The sequence below is a fragment of the Nylanderia fulva genome, unplaced genomic scaffold (assembly GCF_048542155.1).
Source record: "Nylanderia fulva isolate GAGA-0341 unplaced genomic scaffold, ASM4854215v1 Scaffold29, whole genome shotgun sequence".
Classification (NCBI taxonomy): Eukaryota; Metazoa; Arthropoda; class Insecta; order Hymenoptera; family Formicidae; genus Nylanderia; species Nylanderia fulva.
In genome coordinates this window covers 585,149-606,515 of record NW_028190358.1, presented here as the reverse complement: position 1 = coordinate 606,515, position 21,367 = coordinate 585,149, and the positions used below count along the sequence as shown (strand labels likewise).

General features: G+C 42.1%; 1 protein-coding gene across 5 annotated transcripts in view; it reads right to left on the bottom strand.

Annotated features, from left to right (window-relative positions):
• LOC114933108 (protein O-mannosyl-transferase TMTC1) overlaps positions 1 to 21,367 on the bottom strand; it is a 162,326-nt gene that overhangs the window by 119,646 nt on the left and 21,313 nt on the right. Inside the window, exons 1-2 of one of the 5 annotated variants that reach the window (XM_029305571.2) lie at positions 7,200 to 7,538; positions 5,089 to 7,037 (exon numbers count right to left, since the gene is read on the bottom strand). The exons of 1 other annotated variant lie outside the window; for it this stretch is intronic. In XM_029305571.2, coding sequence (XP_029161404.1) covers positions 5,089 to 5,411 — 323 coding nt within the window. In that variant the 5' untranslated portion in view covers positions 5,412 to 7,037; positions 7,200 to 7,538. Of the gene's footprint in view, positions 1 to 5,088; positions 7,540 to 21,367 lie in introns of those variants that run through there. 3 more of the 5 variants (XM_029305572.2, XM_085484089.1, XM_029305570.2) reach the window with 3 other exon arrangements.

The window sequence follows — 21,367 nt, the reverse complement described above, 5'->3', positions numbered from 1 at the left end:
ATCGAGGGGAAATATTACAATCTTTATCACGTCGGAAATGAACTTCACGGCCAAATGAACGCGAGACGAGTTGTACAGAGCGCCGAGACATTCGAACAAGTTATCTATTCGAGTTTCTTCGCGAACGCAAAAGGATTAGATGATTCTCCTAATGAAGCTTGGATTTTTGTGTGAGATTTCTACGAGTGAAAATAAAAATATAAGATATTCGACAAATATTTTTTATTGCGTATAAATTTTACTCAAATAAGAGATATCGTTGTAATTTATAACATATTATAATATATTATAAGAATATAAAAATTACTTTTAATAAATATACATTTATGGTATCATTATCAAGTCTTTGTAAAACTTAAAACGCGATGGTCAATTTCTTTTCTCTTTTCTGAATTTACGAAATCTCATCATCGTATATGTATAACGTAGCCTGTATATAAGAAGTCAAAGTCCGATCCAATAAACGGAAGTAGTATTTCTCGAAGAAGACAAATGTGTGCTTTAGGTTCCTCGTCATGTTCGGGTTGAAAGAATATTCACAAATACATAAAGTTGTGCATTCTTGACGCATTTGAAACTAGAATGTCCCACCTTGCACCGATATGCAAGTATACAGCCTGTCGTATCTCCGGATATACTTGAACTAAACAGTTTGGTCATAAAACTGTTCTGCCCGAATAAGTCAAATAAAACAGAGAGAAGAACCATTCTCTATCCGCCATGAACGAAGAACGCCAGAAGGAAACGCGATGCACTTAAATGTGGAAATGCCCACTTTTGAAGTGGAAGTACACTCGGATGCGATATCTCTTTCTTGAACTCATACCAAAACACGATTGCAGCGTCGGAGCGCGTGCATCGAGCCTCGTGTTTATACATTTAGATCTACACGATTTCTTTCCGTTGTTCGTATATCAATTACATAACATGCAATATAACATTTGTAGTATAATCATTTTGATATCGATATTATTATGTAAATATGAGACACGAAAATTAGAGCTTCTCTTCGTAAAAAAATGTAAATCTTTTGTTTAAAATAAAGTAATCAATAATTCATATTATTAGACAGAATAAAAATAGAAATCTTTATTTTCTTGCATTCATGAATTATTTATTACATAGACGATGTCTTTTACTGCAAATTCTCATCATTATTGCATAGGCTTAGAATATGTAAGATATAATTAGACAATAGTTTTATATATAAATTATCGGATTTTGCATATTTATGTCTTGGATATGGAAATAACAAAATATGATAATATCAGATTGAAGATAGATATATATATATATATATATATATATGCAACTTTATAATTTCTCTCTTGCAAAAGAACGCGATAGCTGTACATGGTAGGTATCCCAATATCTGAGTCAATGACGAAGGTTAACTGCAAGACTAAATGAAATATCACGGTCGACATAATCGAATACGAGGCGTACGTGCTGCGCAACGTAAAGCTATATCACGCGTCTAAATTAGAGTTTGCAACGCAATCATTCATGCGTGTCAGTAATGTCGTGGAACGAGATTCCACCATGCGCGCGCGCATGTGTGTGTGTGTGTGTGTCCAGTTAAGTAATTTAATAATAATTATTCCCTCACAGAGAGAGAGCGGCCGCAAAACGTGGCCCATCGCCACTGTCGACCGACTCATAAATCACCGGCTAACGCTTAGCGGACTTAGTCGCTGATCGTGATTTAACTGGCAACGTCAGTAAAATGCTAACAACTCTACGAATGAGCCGGTAAAAGCGAGCGGTTTGCGAATAAATCTTAAATGAACGATCGGTCGAGCCTTATTTGTATAAAGATAGTCCTTTAATTGGTATCACTTAATGTCTTTAAATAGGTATTTAAATATAATTAAGAGCAATTAAATTTAAATAATGCTTTAAAATCGCTAATAATCGCGTAAAAATTGTCAAAGATTCGCAGTAATGCAGAATTTCATTACAAATTAGATCGCAAGGCATCCACTATTTTTTTAACCGCAATAAGACAAAAAACAATCTTTCCGAGGAAACAAATATAAATTCCAACTTGCAGTGAACGCGATTATATCGATCGTCATTATACAGACGCGGAAGGTTCGATGAGCATGTGGATGTAATATAATGCGTATTATCAAAGTAGACCAGAGGGATGCGTTGGCAAATCCGCTAGAGAAGAACATAATAGAGCCGTGAATATTCCGTCACGCCGAGAAGATTTCTCTTAATGAAATTGACGTAAACAACGCGATATCACGATGAATGTGAGAGGGTATATATTCGTGTTAATTAAAAGATAAATGAAAATTTAATGTTTGCAGAAATTTAATAATCGTTCTTGAATGGATCGCACTTCAACACACGAAGAAAAAATACACATCACGATTTAACATCCAAATCATTCTAATTTTTTTGTAATTTTAATCAAGAGCGACGGTTATAGCTCGCGCGAATACCAGCGTCGAAACGCTGATATTGATAGCTTTTCGTAAATATCAAGCCGCGAATTAAAACAGTCTATTTTGGCGCAAACTCGATAAACGCGAGTGCCGCGTATTATTGGACACCTGTACATTCTCTGAACCTCAACAGTAATAAGGGGTTATTTGATTTTATCCACTCTTTGTGCTTTATCGAGCTATAGCTCTAGCGTCCGCGACTCCACGGTCAGTTTCTATTTGCGGCCGTAATAATCTAACATAGTCGCCAACTCTCTCTCGTAAAGTTCGCTCTCTCGAAAACGTGGAAACGAATCGCTCGGTGAGCTTTCTGCGTTATTCATTCGACGCCGCCGCCGGGGCAAAGACTCACGCTCGACCGCACCCGTAAATTATTTCCGGGCGAAACGAAGTAGCTGAAATACGTACAACCTGCATGAAATCCCATTTTTCCTATCAAATACGTGCCCACGCGATTCTCCGAACTGCAAATAACCGTGGGTAACTGCTTTTCAAATACCCTTTTGCGATAAGGTATACAACGTTCGCGCAAGCTGATATCATCTCAATTAGCACCCGTCGCGTCAAAAACGAAGCGATCAAACGGAGAATTAAATACAGGAAGTGATGGAACGATCGTGGAGTTTGAGATCTATAAAATGATATATGCCATGTATGTTGAGTACCAGATTACCGGACGTAGCTAGCTTGTACACGGTGATAATCGATGATGAGACTTATACGCAAACGCGCGGCGGAATACGATGACCGATTCGAGGAAACTTTAGAGCGAGAGTGTGCGAAAGGTATCGGGTCAACTGCCACGAGTGCGCTCTGGACTTTCGGGGTCGTCCCGGTGCGTTTTCATCCGAGAACTCGAATCCTCAAAGCGACACACAACGAGCGCCGTTCAGAGAGTTTCGCAGCAATAAAGAAACTGGGCAACGAAAAGAGAGACGCCGTGTCTCTGGAAAGGACGGAGAATGAAACACACATGCACACTCGCAGAAGAGACGTGCGATTGTCCAAAGCTTTTCACCCGGTGTACTGGTAACTCGAAGTCTGATTGTCCGCGCAAAGAAGAAATTTCGAAACGAGCTATCGGTCAAAGGAAATCCAGCATACTCAAGTTCGATTCTTTTGTGACAAGTGCTTTATATATATATATATATATATGTGCAACTTTTTATTCGCAGGCGCAATAAAATGCTAGAATAGATTATTAAATGAGATAAAAATATATATACACGCGTTGTGCATGAAATAGGGGATAAAAGTACATACAATGTATCAAGCGTCTCTCAATAGGCACCTCTGTCGCCTTAAACGACTAACACATAAATCTTCGCTTATCCTTTTAACTGCGTGTCAACGTAAATGGTGCATTTTCGCACGTGCATAAATTACTCCGCCACTCGAATCGCTTAGCGGCAACAATGAGAGATACCGGGGTATCGTCTCGGGCGCGCGATATAAAGGCAGCCTCGCGCGTCAGTGGCGATTTGGATCGTTAAAGGCTCGTCTTCCCGACGAGACGAATGCGGTTAGCGGCGCGCCGCGGCGCCGGCGTCCTCGCATCCGCCCAAGGATTATGGATGCGTTCCACTTCCGATAACGCGCGAAACGTGAAGGCGTTATGCTCTCGGTCCCCTCCCTCTCAACCAGGTTCTTCCGCGTAGCACGTTCCGCAGCCGCACACCTCGTCGAAGTTGGCAACAGCATCTGGAGCGTTAAGGGTGGATGAGCGATGTGCCGGTGTCTTGCGGCGTGATGGATCGTCCAATACCAGCCAATATGCAGTATTGCACGTGGAGTGGCAAACTGGTATCCATGCATCAAATCGGCGGTAGAGCGGACGCGGGGAGGAGGGAAGGAAGGGTGGATGGACAGGGAGGATGAGCGAAGGGAGTGGAAGTTTCGTGTGCTCTACACGACACGCTGCTGCACACACTATCGTATGCTCGGTCGCCTCCGTCGTGGTCAGAGAACGGTTCTTGCCGTTCTTCCTAGTACTACCATAAGGTGCATCTCCGATTGCAGGGTTATACCTATATGTACAGGTATATATATATATATATATATATATATATATATTTATATACATATATATATATATATATATATATATGTACATGTACATACGCGATTCTCTCGATGTCTTGGTAAGAACGAATACCGGTGCTGCGAGCTACGTGGTCGTGCCATGTGTTTGGAACGTCAGGCAACCAGACACGTTTCTCGAGACAAGTTTTTGCTGTCTTATTTTATCCGGAATGGTCGTGCACCGAATTGTATTCACTTTTCTGTTTAACAGATTGTTCTAAGAGGTCAGAGTTTGACAAACAAAATGTAGGGAAAAAGAGAAGATAAATGACACGTATAAAAGAACGCGATAATATTTGTAAAAAGACACGACACGGCATTTATCCATTTCACAGCGGTTATTTACGTTCTCAAATGAATCTATAATTTCGCGCGACAGCGATTCGATTTCTTGTCGCGCGATGTACCCGCAGTAGTTTCTACAGTGATCTTAAATGTCACCGCGCATTGAATGGCAGCATCGAAGCAAATCGATCATCGGGCAAAAGTTTCGCGAATTGTCCTATAGCTAAGAGCTCGATAAACGTGACGGAGAGAAATATTGACTCACCGAAACGTCAGAGTGGTGAATGGTCGATAACTCTTGTGACTGTTGATGCTCTCCATCGGCGTGCCCCAGAAATCGTCGTTGAGCACGCTGCTCCACGACGCCTCGCCGATCACATCCCTGTTCCTCACCACCGCCGGTATATCGTCGTGCACAAAATCGCAGTCGAGCGCATTGAGATAGCAACCGACCGCGACGAGCGCAACCGCCGCGTAGATGCACCATCCGGGTGGCTCGTTCGCCTCAGTCCCGTTGCATCCCCCACGCAAGCCTCTCTTCGCCGACGTCTGGCAGAAGCAGGAGGTACCGTTGTTTCGTCGCCTCATGTTGTTGCCTCGGCGTTGCTCGATACCACTCACGTTCGTTTGAATCGCGAAGCCCGAAGCGCGATCACTGTCATCAAGTCGCGAGTTTTCGGTCGCCGTTATCTCCTGCGCGGAATTTTATCGCACTGCCCGGTGTTGCTACACTGATCGGAATCAGCTGATTCTCGCATTTCTAAGACGAACGCTCGGGGGAGGATAGAGAGTTTTAGACACGATCGAGAAGACCTGTCGTGTCTCCTCGACGTTTAAGGGTCGCTACCACTTTGATCGCGACGCACATTTCACGGTTCCTTTATTTCGTCGATAAGAATGGCAGATTGGCCTTTCTCGAGTTAAGCTCTCGATCGGATAGTCAGAGGGACATGATTTCTGCGTAACCCTCGCGGCAATACAACGCGGTATCTTGCGGTGCTAGCCGGTGCCTCGCGTTGGATTCTCCCATTTAGACCGTCCTCGACGATACCCCGAGCGTTCGTTCGTCTCGCGGTGAGCTTGATAAATGACTGCGAGGGTTCATTATTTATCGAGTCCGACCGTGTCCTAGATGAAGGGTAGTAGCGAGTTTTGCGCGCGCGAACCACTCGCTACACGACTCGGATAATAGCCCTTGGACTTTCCTCGAAAATTGTCTCTATGGGGAACCCAAGTGGATTTCTTTTTACGTAACCACGTAACGACGTAACAGCTCGTTATCGCGCACGCGACCAGTATCGTGCCGCAAATCACTGATTCGCACGGATCATTACGGATTCTCCCGGCGTAGGGAAACGCGATTTATATTTATAGCTCACTTAACGCGCGATTTAAGTGACATTACATCGATGGTTTTGCAAGCTCCGGTTTCATTTCGGAGCAATACGCGAGCAACACCGATATTTCGCATATTCGCGTATATGCGCATTGTTATTCCATCTCGAATCAATCTTCTCGTTTCGATTACGCAAGCACGAAATGCGATTATGCATCTGTTCCGCTACTCTTATCTCGTATTCCTCTTGTTCGTGTACCCTTATTCAATATTTAGCGTATTAATTGCATTTCGCTTTTTATCGTCCTAGTTTGGCGTGCTTCTCAAGTAACTTAAGAGCGAGAAGTCCTTCAAGTCGTCAATGGATGCTCCACTTTGTTGCAGCACCGAGAGAATTTCATAGAATTATGGAGAACAGGTTACAACGTCGAGAGGACGGCTGTATGACCCAGATACTCGTAGCGAGAACTCCTACGTCGCCACAATTTTACTCTGCATATATATCTATACAAGCGGCTCCTATCTCGCCGGGGGCACGGCTTGAAATCCTCCGCGGCAGCGCCTTCACTTCCCGCCAACCCCCTGTTTCTCCTTCACCGCCGCGCGCTTTTCTATCCCTTTTTCCGGCGTCGCTACCGCTTGGCCGCTTTTTTCTTGTTCCTCGTCTTCCTCCGGCTTCACCTTTTGCACCGTCGAGTCCAATCTCTGGACAAGTATCGCGATAATTTTCCTTCCCGCTTGGTCTGCGCGACCCAGGATTCCGACTTTCGATGCCTCAACGATCTCACGGATTCTCGCAGATTTGCCTCCGGTGAGATGAGACTCGAACGAAATGTCAAACGTTCTCAAATGCCTCCAGTGATGATTGGCGAACGGTTCTTCAACAATCGAAAGAATTTTGTGAGATAGAAAGTGTGAACAAGTTTTAATTATAGGTATTCGATAGCCCCTCAATCATTTGAATTTATCGCAATACTCTATTTGAAATATCCAGTATCTCTATACCATCTACGGTCTTTCTTTCTGCGTGACTGCTCTACCTTTTATTAAAACTTTTAATTGTGATCGCGTGATAGAGCATGTGTGTCAAAGACGCTTGAATGCAAAAATTGTAAAAATAAAAATATTTTTCCACTGATCGATCGTATCATCGAAAGTTAAAGTTACGATGACGAATTAGCGATGGAATCAACGCGGATACCTCCCGACGATCTGTCATCTGTTATCGCGCATTTTGCCGATCGACACGACGTGCAGATCGGTACGCACCGCACAACGTCATCGAAATCACAGACAGATCACGACGATCGGCGTCGGGGGTGTCGAGGTCGGACGGGTCGTCGCGGCGACGATAAGCGCGAGACTAAGGGACGACGGCATCCGCCCGGTTATATACCCGACGCACTCTGACCCGCAAAGCCGCGCCCGCGCACGAGCCACCCCCGGGGCTTTCCCTTCTGCCTGCACCGTCGCGTGCGCCTTCCCTTTCTTCTTCTTGCCCATTCGCCGGCACCTGCTCAACCTTGGACTCTACTGACGTCACGTTGTTTACCCGATGGTTTACCTGCCGGTACCCCGGTACATCATCCCAAAAAACTGTCCAAATGATCGAAACTTTAGGCCAAATCGGGCAAGCGACGACATTTCTCTTTAATGTCGAACGTAAGTTATATAACAGTTGCTAAATTGACTTGGAATATAAAAATATGTGACGTTTAATAAATTATTAAGAGACGGAAAAAGAAAAAATGATGATTGACAAGTTTATTTTAGTGATGCATATTTTATTTGATGAAATCAATTAATTATTTCGTTTCGCAGATTTTCATTTGTAATGCTGTTATTAATTCATTTTAATAAATTAAATATTCAATAAAGTTTTTAGAACTCATCGAACTACGTCTCGCATTATACGGTTAAAAGCATAATGAGTCTTAACAGTAAGATAACAAAGACGAGCAATTATTTATTACCTGTATTTCCGAGGATATCTCGAATCTAACAATACAACGAATCACGGTTCGCAAATCAATGAACGTAATGACGATACGAGCTCGTTACCGACGATGATGATACGATAACGAGCCCGTAGTGGCGAAGTGATGCTGCATGGTATGATTGAATTTGGCTACATCGCGCGCCATCACAATTCTGAACATATATCAAATTGAAATTACATCATATCAAGATACACAGTTATGTATATATAATTTTAATTATTGCCTCAAATCATTATCACAAGTGAAACAATTAAAGCGCAAACGTAACGATAACTCATGCGTAATGATTCATGCATGTGTATGTGTGCAACGAGAATCTTGATGTGAAATAAAATAAAGACATATTTGACACGTTCTTGCTTAGAAACATTTATATCGAAAAGGTGTATCGAATTATTTTTCTTCTAATTTAAATATATACATATATAAAAAGTTTTATATGAGACTAATCTAAAAATTAAGTTCCGTCTCTTCAAACTCACAAAGATGAGAACTTCATCATAAGAAAGATTATCAAACAATAGAAATATCAACGTATAAAATGATTGTAAGATAAATCAGAATTTTTCTTATCACTAATAAGCAAGTTTCTCCAGAAGTTATAATTGAGCAAGAGAGATGCCTGCATTCTTCTACGAAGAAACTTAATATTAGAGACATGACTGTCGCTCAAGTAATTCGCATAATGTACCCGGAGTTCGCAATTAATGATCATTTAGTTCAATGGCTGCGAGTAGCCGTCACTGCCACGATTCGCAAGCGAGCAAGGAACTTTGGCCCGCCAGCGCGCCTGAACTTCCGTATGAATCCACTTTCAAACTACACAAGAATTTTTAATTACGATCCTATAGAACGAAAAACGCCACTTACGTGTCAGGTTAATGGTTCTCCGCACTCAAAGCGTCGGAGGAACGCGGACTTGTCCCGCATGACTCCTAACGAGTTTTTACTCGCCGCAAAAAGGACCAACGAGATTAATCGCGATAACTATTTTATTCACACATATGGTCTTTATTCTCTCCAGGTCGAATTTATCAAGCAATATTATATAATATCTCTGTGACAGCTTATATATTTTTAAACGCTATTTCTTTTTTCATTTTAGACATACATGTTTTTACCGAGGGTGTAATATCAGCAGTGTTTGCTATTATCTAAATCAAATTATATAGATGATCATCTAGATCTCAAATTTTGGTCATCTTATCTTTATATAGATAAAAATTTGTATCATCCGTATCTGCATTTCAGCTGCAAAAAAATGTTATCTTACTAAATTAATAATGTTCGGATAATTTGAGTCAGAGTTATAGCACATAAAAATACTTAAACAGTAAAATAAGCAGTAGTAAGTGATAAAAATTGATAAATAAAAATATGAATATATTTTTATACCCCTATTATAATTTACACTTTTTTATATAACTGTATTTACATAAATATTTAAAACAAAATCATCATCATTATATTTAATCAATAAGATAAATTTACATATTTTCATCTCGTCTTTATCTAGCCAATTTAAAAATGATCTAAGCGCAACACTGAATATCAGGCGACACTTGGTACTTAGCGATGTCGAGGAACGCTTAAAGAATCGATCTGACGACGAGACGAGATTTTGCGGTGTGACGCGCGAAGATGACGCGCTTAAACCATTTCTTTGTGGACTTGCTGTTGGAGTATAAATTGGTTTTATGCTCTGCCGAGGAAGTTTCTAACTGGAAACTTATAGTCGCGGAACAAACGTCTGTAGACGGCACTGAAATATAGTGTTCTCGTTGCGCGCCTGAATATTCAGCGACTTCCGCAGCGCTATCTACTTCGTTATACCCGGTTAACGCTTGCCATCGCGTCTCTGACCGTATTTAATAATGCACCTAATCGACCTAGGCGTCGCCCCATGAGAGCAAGGTCCGCCAACGGCCGTGAAAAGGTGCCGTTCCCGTAAGTAAGGGTGGGCCGCGATACAAACGCGGATCCCGGGAACGAAACGATTTCATCTGAAATAAAGATAAAGGCAAGTCTCGTCCTCGTTCGCCTTTTCCTCTCCCTCGTGCGCCTTCATTTATTAAACGCTGTGGCGTATCGAGCAATTGCTCCGGTTTCTTTACTCCGTCTCTCTTCCTTCGATCTCTCGCTCTCGCTACCGGAGGTATAAAGATCAACCGACGGCTTGCTCCGGCGTTTCGTATTCTCGCATAGTAGTTTGAACGAAAACAGTTCAGTCTGATCCGTGTGCCCGGTTCCTTATTTAAATTCTCGCGATAAAGTATTCATTGTTCCTTGTTAATGCGTTACGCGTCCTCGCTGCTCCGTGTCTGTTTTATCGTGAAATCGTGAAATCGCTTCTGTTATCTTCGTCTCGTGAAATATTTCGACTTCTCGCAGCGCGAGAGATAGCATCTTGGACTTGAAAGCGCAATGTTTCTGCGAGAAATCACATGTTAAACGTGTGCGGATACATGCTCGCCGTAAGTAACATATACGTGCCGTATCGATCGGCGAGTAATCTTAAACGCGAACCGACGCGAGAAATAATACCTATAATCCGGCATGTAGTGAGAGGCACGCGAACGTGAAAGAGCATGCGAAACGTAGCCTCGTACGTCGAGTATATAGTTCGAGCTCGAACAATCCTCGACAATCGCGAGTAATGCCCGTCCGAAAGCTCGGCGTTCGTGCGTTAGCACGAAAATCAGCGGCCGGTCACTCGCAACGTCGTCCACGGGAGAAGTGGACGAAACACACCGTTAATGCCGCGTTAATGAATTCGGACGGCGGCTTCATCAAAACAACTCTCACCCGCCCACGAGGTCGGTTTCGCGCGACAGAGAGACCGTTTCAATAGGACAACTCCGTGGACAATCAAAGGTGCTGGACATTCGGTCGGTTAAAGCGCCGCTGGAGAGAGGAATGTATTTAATTAATGCACCCCGGCAATGTACAATACACACACACACACACACACACATACACTTGATTGCACAGAATCGAGGACGGCATATTATATATGTATATACGTGTTGACTCGTGCGCGTGTGTGCTGCGAATGCTATCATATTCGCCGCAAAACTCGGAGGATTTCCGATGTAATGTCGCAATTTCGCAATTTCGCGAAGAAAGAACAGCGGCCGCAATTTCCGGTAACGTCTTGTTTTCGCTGGGGAGACGCATCGACGTGAATCTGGACGAACGGAATCCAGACGAAAATTCGCTATCCTTACGCTTCAAAAAGACCCTCTTTACGGTCGTTCTGTCTCTCCCTTTTCCTTTCCCTCTCTTATCTCAACCTAGTCCACCGTAGGCGAGATCGCGGGCTTACGAGAGAAGGGCGTAGACGTTCCCGAAGCTACAACTGTCGGAGGAATCTCGCCGACGAGCCGGAGCAAGGTAGAACGTAATCGGGATCTTACTCCGCCACCCGACACCCTTCACGGTACACGGGTAACTTGGAATGATTTCGAGCGTAGAGTTTCGGGCTCTGCCTTACTCCCCTTCGAATGCCACCCGAGTGACAAGAGAGAGAGAGAGAGAGGAAGCTCTTTGTACAGTACGTGGAAATATTACCTAACGTAATCGCGCCGCGAGCTTAATAATAATTATTACATGCGTTTGATGTATTCCCCGTGGAAACATCGAAATCTGTCGTCTATTATTTTACTGAAATTCTTCTCCTCTCTTATATTTTTTTTTTTCAGATTCTTCATGATACACACGTATTTGTTTATGTCATAATGTAGACTTAAATAATCAATAATTCAAAGCCAAAGTCCAATCTATCGATGAATCACCCAAGAACAATCTGCCTTGTGATACGATTTGCAGATAAAAGGCGGATAAGAGGATCTTCAGGAAGGAGACCAGGTAGATGTATATAACGAGAAGAAGGATCCTCCGCGTCAGCTGAAATTCTCGCAGAACGTGTTCGTGTCCAATCGGCGAAGAAATACACGCGAACGACCGAGTACGATTTTAATTACGAGTTTACTCGCGCGCGCGGGACCTGCTTCAGAGAGGACATCGGAAGGGAGTTACACGAGATTAGCTCCGAATGGAAAAAAGCGCACTCTCTCTCTCTCTCTCTCTCCTACCTTTTGAGCATAATACACTGTCCCTGTAAGTCCGGGGAAATCACATTTTCGTTTCGAAACGAGCGTAGATCCGCGCGGAGTTTTTGCGCTTAGGGATCCGGCCTGATACGACCATACGGGCATACGGTCGATCAATATAATCGCATCGGTAAACGGATCGGATGTGAAGTACCGATCCCGTTCGGACGGCTTTTGGCGGCGGAGATTACGAGGCGGCTTACGCGCTCGCGCAAACGGCGACGGTTGCCTGTGCAGGTGATTTCGGGCTTCTCGAGAGCTGACCAAACAAGGATACCGCCGTATTCGGTATAATAAATTCACGGCTCTCTCCTTGTGATCATTATGTCATTTTGACATTATGTCGCGAGCTGCCGTAATCTCCGATCAGCAGCTTAGCAACTCGAGAAGATTTGGCGAAACCCGTCGCGGCATATATACGATAACGAAACAACCGGCCAGACGTGAGAGAGACTTTATGTCGACGAGAACGAAGGACTGGATTAAGGCCAGCGCGCAGAACCTTACGAGGGAACTTGTCGAATTACTTCCGGTTAAGTTGCTTCTGAAATTTCGAAGATGCGATGTTTGGGGTAGTATAATAACTGTTGCGAACTGCGCCGATAATAACTCGCATGGAATGTGGAAGCGTGGAATTCCGAGTCGTAAATCAATTACGATACGGAAAGTTTGTTGGTTAATGAGTTTGTAGAACTGTCAATTCGTATAGGGTGACCGCGAGCTTCGATCGATTATATATTAATTATCGTTCGCGAATTAATGATACGTGTTTCCACGAGCGTATTTTAATGATTCGCGGAGCGGATCGTTCTGTAAATAAGGGGATGGACACGACTCTCGAGTCAAGGTGAACATTGATACAACGGCAACAGACCGCCCGTTTTCAATTCCGAAATTTTACGACGACGGGCATCAACATTTCATAAAGGATCAAGCAGAATGGAGCTGGGCACGGCTTGCAAAAACGGTTTACGAGACGCGTTTCGTCCGTCATATTTTCGTTCGATCGAAACATTTCGCCCGTTTTATATTATTTACACGGGAGAACACGAGCGGATACAAATGTGCGGCACAAAAATACAGGATCGACGTGCAATACTTTAAAACGTCGCTTAAAGTAACACGACGATAAATCAAGCAACGAAATGAGAGAACGGCTGGGATTTATGGAACAATGTAATTCGATGTACATCCGATCCAAGCGTTGTCTCTTTGCCGGATCGTTTTCATCATCGTAGAATTTAAGTGGGTAGACAGTCTTAACGAGCGAAAAAATCGATCTTTCTTTCAAGTTAATTATTTAAGAAATAAGAAATTTTATTTGAAATTTTGGCACATAATTCTATATTCTTTTAAGGCTTATTAAAATAATATTAATGAAAATAGAAGTTATTCGTGTAATATGAAAGAGAAAATCCTTTTTTTTCAGTCCGTGTACATGAAATCTTGGAAATGGCTCAATTTTTTTTATATATTCTTGAAAACAGTATATTTAAAATGTGTCGGAAGCAGAATTTCAAAAACAAATATTTTAGTTGCAAAAAAATGCAAAATTGTAATAAATTCGATAAAATATTAAAAAAACAATTTTAAAAAAATTCGTTTTGACATATTTAAAGACACTTTTTCAGATTATAAATTTGTTTTCCTTTTTATTTTGTTTTAGATTTTTCATTAGTCTGGAATGTTCACCACCAGCTTACATATATAAAGAACTTCCTTTCATTACATCAATAACTCCTGCTTTATTAATATTTTTTAACGTGAGTCTTTTTTAAATAACCATAAAAGATTATATAATTATGTGCCAAAGTTTAAAATATTCAAAGTTCCTCATTTCTTAAATATTTAACTTTTAAAAGAAGGTCAATTTTTTGCTTGTCAAAGTTGTCTACCTTTTTAAGAGGCTATTGTTCGCTTTTATGATATTTTTTGTAAAATACTATTTTCCTTAAATTAAAACATGCTCACCATATTATTTTGATATGTATTTTATAGTATCTCTACGCTATATTTTTGATGTAATAAATGCTAAATGCTGAGAAGAATGATTACAATACTTATACATTTTTAAAATACCACACACCAAAATCACGCGCATAGATGTATAGATTTTACATGATAATTCATTGAAATCCATAAAATATATACGGAAATTAGATAATTCAAACCGAGCGAAATATATCAGCGGTCAACCGAATAAACGTACGGCTTTCGTAGCCGCCTGGAAGTAATGGGAGCTGGGATACCGCGATAACCGATGAGAATTTTTCTTCTTGCGATAACACCGGTCCAGTGTTCGCCTTTAACGATTGGTCGGTGACATATCAACGATGGTCGCGTCGATGCGCTAAGTGCACTAAGTCGAAACTTTTCCAATTTTCCACGATTTCGTATTTATAACTTTGGTATTTACACTCTCCCCCTTTATTTTTTCTTGTCGAATTCTTAATAACTAGAATCAATAATTAACGCGGAGACATAATCCGACAATGTTAAATAGAAATAGAAAATTCCACGAGATACAATAAAAAAAAAATAAATAAAGACAAGAGAGAAATCGTTTTTCAAAATGTCAAAATATCGCTGCGACAGCGTCCGTTTTTAATCATTATTCCTCGGTTATTTTTTTTTTTTTTTTCCTATAAGTTTCCTGATAGAAAAGTTTTTGATTGCGACCAATGTGCGATTTGTCGACCGACGCTGTCACCGAATTTCTATCCTTTGCTAAGTATATGTCGCTAAAACAGTCAATCCTCGCTCTTTTTCGTCCCCAACTTTCGTTTCCGCTTCCCGAAAGTAGGAAGAAGAGTGAAAGAGAGAAAGAGAGAACGCTGAAAAAAAAAATGAACGAAACACTTCTATCTTGGATTTCCGGGCAAAAAGTCTGATTCGCCCGTCATTACTGGCGTGACACGGCGATAAGGTTCCGATCCTCGAAAGCTTCGAAGGATAGTGCCATAACTCGGTGATCCACGACTTTTTTGCCCGTCGTAAGAAACGTCAACGAAATTAACGGAAAGGAAAAACAAGCAGGACGTTCGAAAAAAAAAAGATAACGATCTCACGAGAACCTTAATACCGGGATTCCAATATTGCGAAAAGAGAAAAATGTTTCGGTTAATATCACGTTTGAGAGAGTGAGAGAGTAAAGAAAAAGAAATCGACGACGCAAATTTCTCGAGCGGATTTAACAGCAAAGTCGTTACGAAGCCGCGTTGTCGTCAAGGTCGAAAACTTGAACGCGGAAAAGTAACGACGGTGGAAGAAAAGAAAAATAACAACGAGGATCTCTCGAGGGAATACGGAGCTGTTCGACCAATTTAGCTCGAGGAAATGCGGAATTGTATCTCCCGTAATATTAACATCTGTCTGCACGTTTCTTTCGGATATCCGCACGCGTAATTCAATGCCGCGGCATTGAAATCCGTTCTACGGAGAGACGAACCTCGAGGAATTAGAGCGACGAGACGGTATATAGAGTAGAGTCGAGTGAGCCGGAATTTAAGGCGTAAAACTTTCGCAATTACCGAATGTTCGGTATCCTTGAAAACTTGAATAAGTGCGGCGGATGGTGAAGGCCCTATACCTTCCCGGCATTCCCTATCCGTGCAATCGCGCGAACCAACCCTCTCTCTCTCGCGATGGATGCGAGGGCGCGCGATAGGAAGACGAAGAGGAAAGTGCCGGAATGTGCAATAAAGCTGCGCGAGACTTACGGGGCGACTCGCGCGTATACAGCAACCAGTAAAGTAGAAAGCTTTTTTCTACATAAAGTACGCAGTTACGTGCCAAACGTCGAAAATTTCGCGTTGCGGCAATATCGTACTCCCTACCCTTCCGGGGATTTCGCAATCTCTTTTTAAGAGTTTCCCTTTTGCCGTTGGTACTTTGAACATCCGCGCCCTTTCCCACGTTTCGCCACGTTCGAGAACACGCACTGACGAGGAACTGTCGGCGGATCCGTCGTTGAGTCGAATCCCTGGAATCCTTTTGCGTATAGATAACTTCGCGCTCTTTTTCTCTCTGATGAACGAGAATAAGCTTTTACGGCGCTGACAAATTTTATCGTCCGACAACTTTGGAGGGTGTCCGACACGAAATTGAATTTCCACAAATACCGCTTGTGTAAGGCAAAGGAAACAGTTATTGCTGCGCGTTTTTTACCATGTACTTTTAATATCATGTGGCATCTCAATTTTATTTTCACAGACCGCTTTGCGGGTTCTACTTTTGTGTTATTTGGGCAAAAAGGAAAGTTTTCTTTCAGAGATACGTAGAGCAAAGAGGATTAAGTCATAATTCAACAATAAATAACATAGCGCTTAATTGATTACATCTTGCCTCGGTTATTTTCCTTTCGAGCGAAATATAACAAACTGCCGGCTACTTAAAAAGTAACAAAACATTAACTGTTGCTGAAACATTACAATCTCATTGCAATAGCGCAGAAAACCCACCACACCAGTCATTGTCGTGTAAAAGCTTAATACCCTCCTTTTCAAAAGTTAAATCGCATTTCGCCGTTCGAGTTCGAGAACTACGTCGGCATGCTAATTCCACTTTCTAATGATACGAAACATTTACGTGTCCCGTAAATTCCACGAAATACGTTACAATACCCTGGCAATAGCTGATAGCGATCGCTACAGCTGTAATAATCGTGCATACATATATACATACATGCATCGCACGGTGCTGCACAAACGATAACGTTATTAACAATATCGACCAGTCATACCAGCCGGACAAACATCAAGTAAAGGAAAACAGAAACGCGCGGAACGATTCCATGGCGAACCGACGCGTTGTCGTCCGGACCTCGCGTTGTTTTATCAACAAGCGAATTCGCGTTTTATCACGTTCGCAGTTAGAGAGAACGCGAATAATACGTTTTGAATAATGTATTTTGATTTAATGCAACGAGCGCCGCGTCGCGCGCCGCTGTATTTACCCGCGAAATTTGTCTCATTGATGCGCCGGGGATAACTAAATACGATGGGAAAGGTAATGCGCCCGCGTGTCCGCCGACTGTCGACAATTAGCGTCGCGCGAAATTGCTCCCGCATGGGACGCGACCGCGAAACCAATGATAATTCTGCTAACGTCGTTATCGAGCACGTGTTTTACGCGCGCCCTCAAGACTCTTTCGCTTTCGCGATAACGCGATGAAAACCAATTTTGCAGATACTTCCATATGTCGCGCTGACATATTCTCTCGAAGTTGTGTATAAATATATATATATATTTTTTCTAGTGATAGATAAAAAGGCCAACTTATCGAGCAATTATTAGAGTTAAACATACAACATTATGTGAAAGCTAATGTTTGTAGCTTTCAGAACAACTCTAATAATTGCTCGATAAGTTGGCCTTTTTATCTATCACTAGCTGTATTTACAATATACGAGCGCAACTTTGATCAATTGATATATATATATATTTTTTTTTTAAATAATCCTTCAAAAATTATGGACAATATTTATAGATAATATTAATTATAGATGACATTTATAAAATATATATATCTTTTTTGACGAATAAGCGTGACGAATAAAATAAAACGGATATGCCGGAAAAGATGTAGGATGTATTCATTATACGTCTTCTACGAGCTTTATTGAATTTTTAATGGCGTTCTGGCAAGTGCAATGTCGCTACGCACGAATAAACTCGATAAAGTGAAACGCGTGGGAGGAGAAAACGTGTGGCTCGAAGAAACGATACGAACAAGTAGTTTTCCTCCCGTCGATTGGAGGCGAGACAGAACTTTTAAAGTTAAAGCGCGGCAGTATTGGGGAGGAATGTGACGCGCATGCATGAAACATCGTGATTTATGCCGCGTGACTAGTCTACGCATGACATCACGGACTCGCCTCAAAAGAATCATCCCTATAATGCTATCTTCTTCGCTGAACGCGCTACCCTATTTATTCAGGAGGAAAAAAACTTTTTATTACAAAGTAAACCCTTCCACTGTCAGGCCTCGACAAAGCGATCGGATCTTATGCGTCGTATGAGCGAGAATCAGCAGATCATCTCGCGGTCGACCCCGATGGAAATAATGAAGAGCAAATATAACGGCGAAATAATGGGTATCTATCGTTTCCTCGCGCCTCCATCTTGCCTAAACTCTCTCCCCGACGATCTCTTCCGCTTATATCTGATGCCCCAGTTTGCTAACTTACTTCCGTGCGAAGGTAGATGCATCGCGTAACAGATTTACCGACGTGACGGGTCCCAATATTACATCTCCGATAAACATCGGAGAAAGTACTTTCTTGTTTTCGACTCGCCGGAGAAAATTATCGTGGCGCGCAATATTCCGTGATACTTGAACGCCGAGCTTATTGGCGCGAGCTAATCGATTGGATTAACTTTACACCGCGAGTCTGTCAAACTCGTATTGTGATTACATAAAGGGACGAAAAATCAACCATCTGGCTCTCTCTAGGTTCATTTACAACGACTCATAGCCTGGGAACAGCAGCGCAGGCTTGTTCACGATGGGAGTTTGCGCGAGTCTTCCATATCGTTCGCATTTATCTACGTAAAAGCGGTGGATGGAGAAAAAGGGGGAAACTGGAATGGGCAATATAGGCCTGGACGACGCACAAAGTGCGGCAACATACACTCCACGCATTTGACCAGCCATTAATCTCGGGCTGTTCCAGACGTGCCATCCTCTCTCTCTCTCTCTCTCTCTCTCTCTCCCGGGTTGCTCTCACAGAATCACATACATATGTATACATATTGTGCCTATATACATATATACATAGTCATCCCGTTCGATGCTTCGATTAAGCAAATCGTCCTCGGTAATTATTACATTACGATTGTTCTGTCATTTAATGCGGACGATTAAATGCATTTATTGCATTTTCGATCTTTAATCGATATATCCCGTGACGTTTCAGTTTTCGTTTAATCGTTATGATTATCGTTCCTCGTTTGAAAAAATAATAGCGATAAATACACGGTGATAAATGATGATAAATTTTTCACTGTTGATATAATACGTAACCAGTATATCCATTTACACGAAGATACTTAATCATACATGGATTGCGCAGATTACACGGGAGTATGCATAATTCTCTACGTTGAAATAAAACGGTAATAGGCAGTCGTAAAATTCGTAGTAACGTTTACAGTTTGGTCTAAATGACTTCGAATCACACATATTATCGCGAACGGTGAATATTTTCCAATTTGCGTACGAAAGAGTGGAATAGTATTACCGATATATAGCAGTTTCCTTCCTGTTTCAGTGACAGGTCGCGGAAGCAGATTCATTCGCAATCCGAAAGAATGCACGATCGCTTCCCGTCGCAGCTGCTGGGCGCATTTCCGTTCACGTGCAACGAATTTCAGCCGGGAATTCGTTAGCAGCTTTGAACTGGCGTACGTGACGACGGCATTTAAAGGCACTATCAGGTTAACGGCTCGCTCGTTTCTCCGTGGACACATTCGGCTGCTGGGAATCAGTGATTCACGATGCACGGGCCATAAAACCCGGTGTACACCCCATAAAAATATCCGGCCGATGTGCGTAGGAAAAGTGTGCCTGTGGCGTCGACGGCGTTTTATTTTCGATCGCGTGTCGCGCAGTTTGCGGGACATTATTCGGGATTAATCCCGGGGAACGCGTTGAAAATGCCGGCCGCATCACCGACGCGCGTTGTAATTTATTAATCCTCGCACTCGCGAATGCGTATGTGTGTGTGTGTGCGTTTCTGTAAAAACACGCGGCGCGCGATTGTAATTAAATGCAGATGTCCATCCCCTGCGAAGGTTACGGCCGGAACGGATGGGATTGCGCAAAATAAAATGAAAGAAAAAAAAAAAGATCGGAAAATGGCAAAAGGGATATAGCTTTCGCGCGCGTTTTTTTGCGATGAAAAAAAACGTCGGCGCGTTTTGTGACAGCGATTTGAAGATAACTTTTGGTTCCAAACATATGTATGTAGTGGCGAGGACGACGGATAGGATTTTTACGCGAAATTCGCGTGAAGGGTTAATAGGCGAATTTTATTCCAGGCTGATAAAAGATACGCCTATATATACCGTGCATGCACGATTATATATATATATATATATATATATATATATCTATATATATATAACCCGCCAGTTACACGTGTGGACGAGTGACAGTAATTTATTATAACTGCGGCAGCTATTGTACCAAACTTTTTGTCGAGCAACGTGACATCGTAACGAACGATAATCGCGACTACCCTCTATCGGGGAGGGAGACAGAGAGAGAGAGAGAGAGAGAGAGAGAGAGAGGTTCCGTAATATACTTTACGATTTACAATCAAGCCCGCCATGTATGTAAAATGACCGTCGCTGTGCACGCGTAACAGTGTATGACTTATTAATCCCAATGCGGCCTCGAAAACAAGCCGGGCTACCATGCGTTTTAATTAAATGCAATCTCCGTCGAGCAAAATCGAGGACGCTCGGGATCGTGAGCGATGAGCGACCGCGAAAGACATGAAATAAATAACATTAACTACGCGAGTAAAGAGCAACCTGCATCGCGGATTCATTTCTTCCGTACTTTGAGTATCACCGAGAGATGATAAAACTAAAAAAAAAAAAGAATATCCTTTTAAATCGAAATCATTGTGATACGAGCAAAAGAGAGAGAGAGAGAGAACATTTCGCTTGTCAATACGCAGAGTATCGCGAAGACAATGGAAATATAAACATATGTTGAGAGAATACAAATGGTAAGAGAGAAGTGCTTTGTTTTTCAGTCACATAAAAGCTGATACTTTGTAAGATTTTTTTATTTTTAATTTATTATTTTTATTAATTTTTTTATATAATTTGTATGAACATTTTTTTTAGCACTTTACAAGTTTCGTCATCAGCCGCGCTATTGCGACATAATTTTCGGGTTTCGGGTAATTCGCGCCGACGCGACGTGTCGTCGAATTACTCGACAAGGCGCACTTCGCGAGATGTCGATTAGCTCCTGCGTCGGGGGACGCATTCAATTCCGCTGCATTTAATTACCGGCATAACTCGCTTAACTCGCACGCAATGATCCTCGCGACGAAGCGGGTTCTCTCTCTCTCTCTCTCA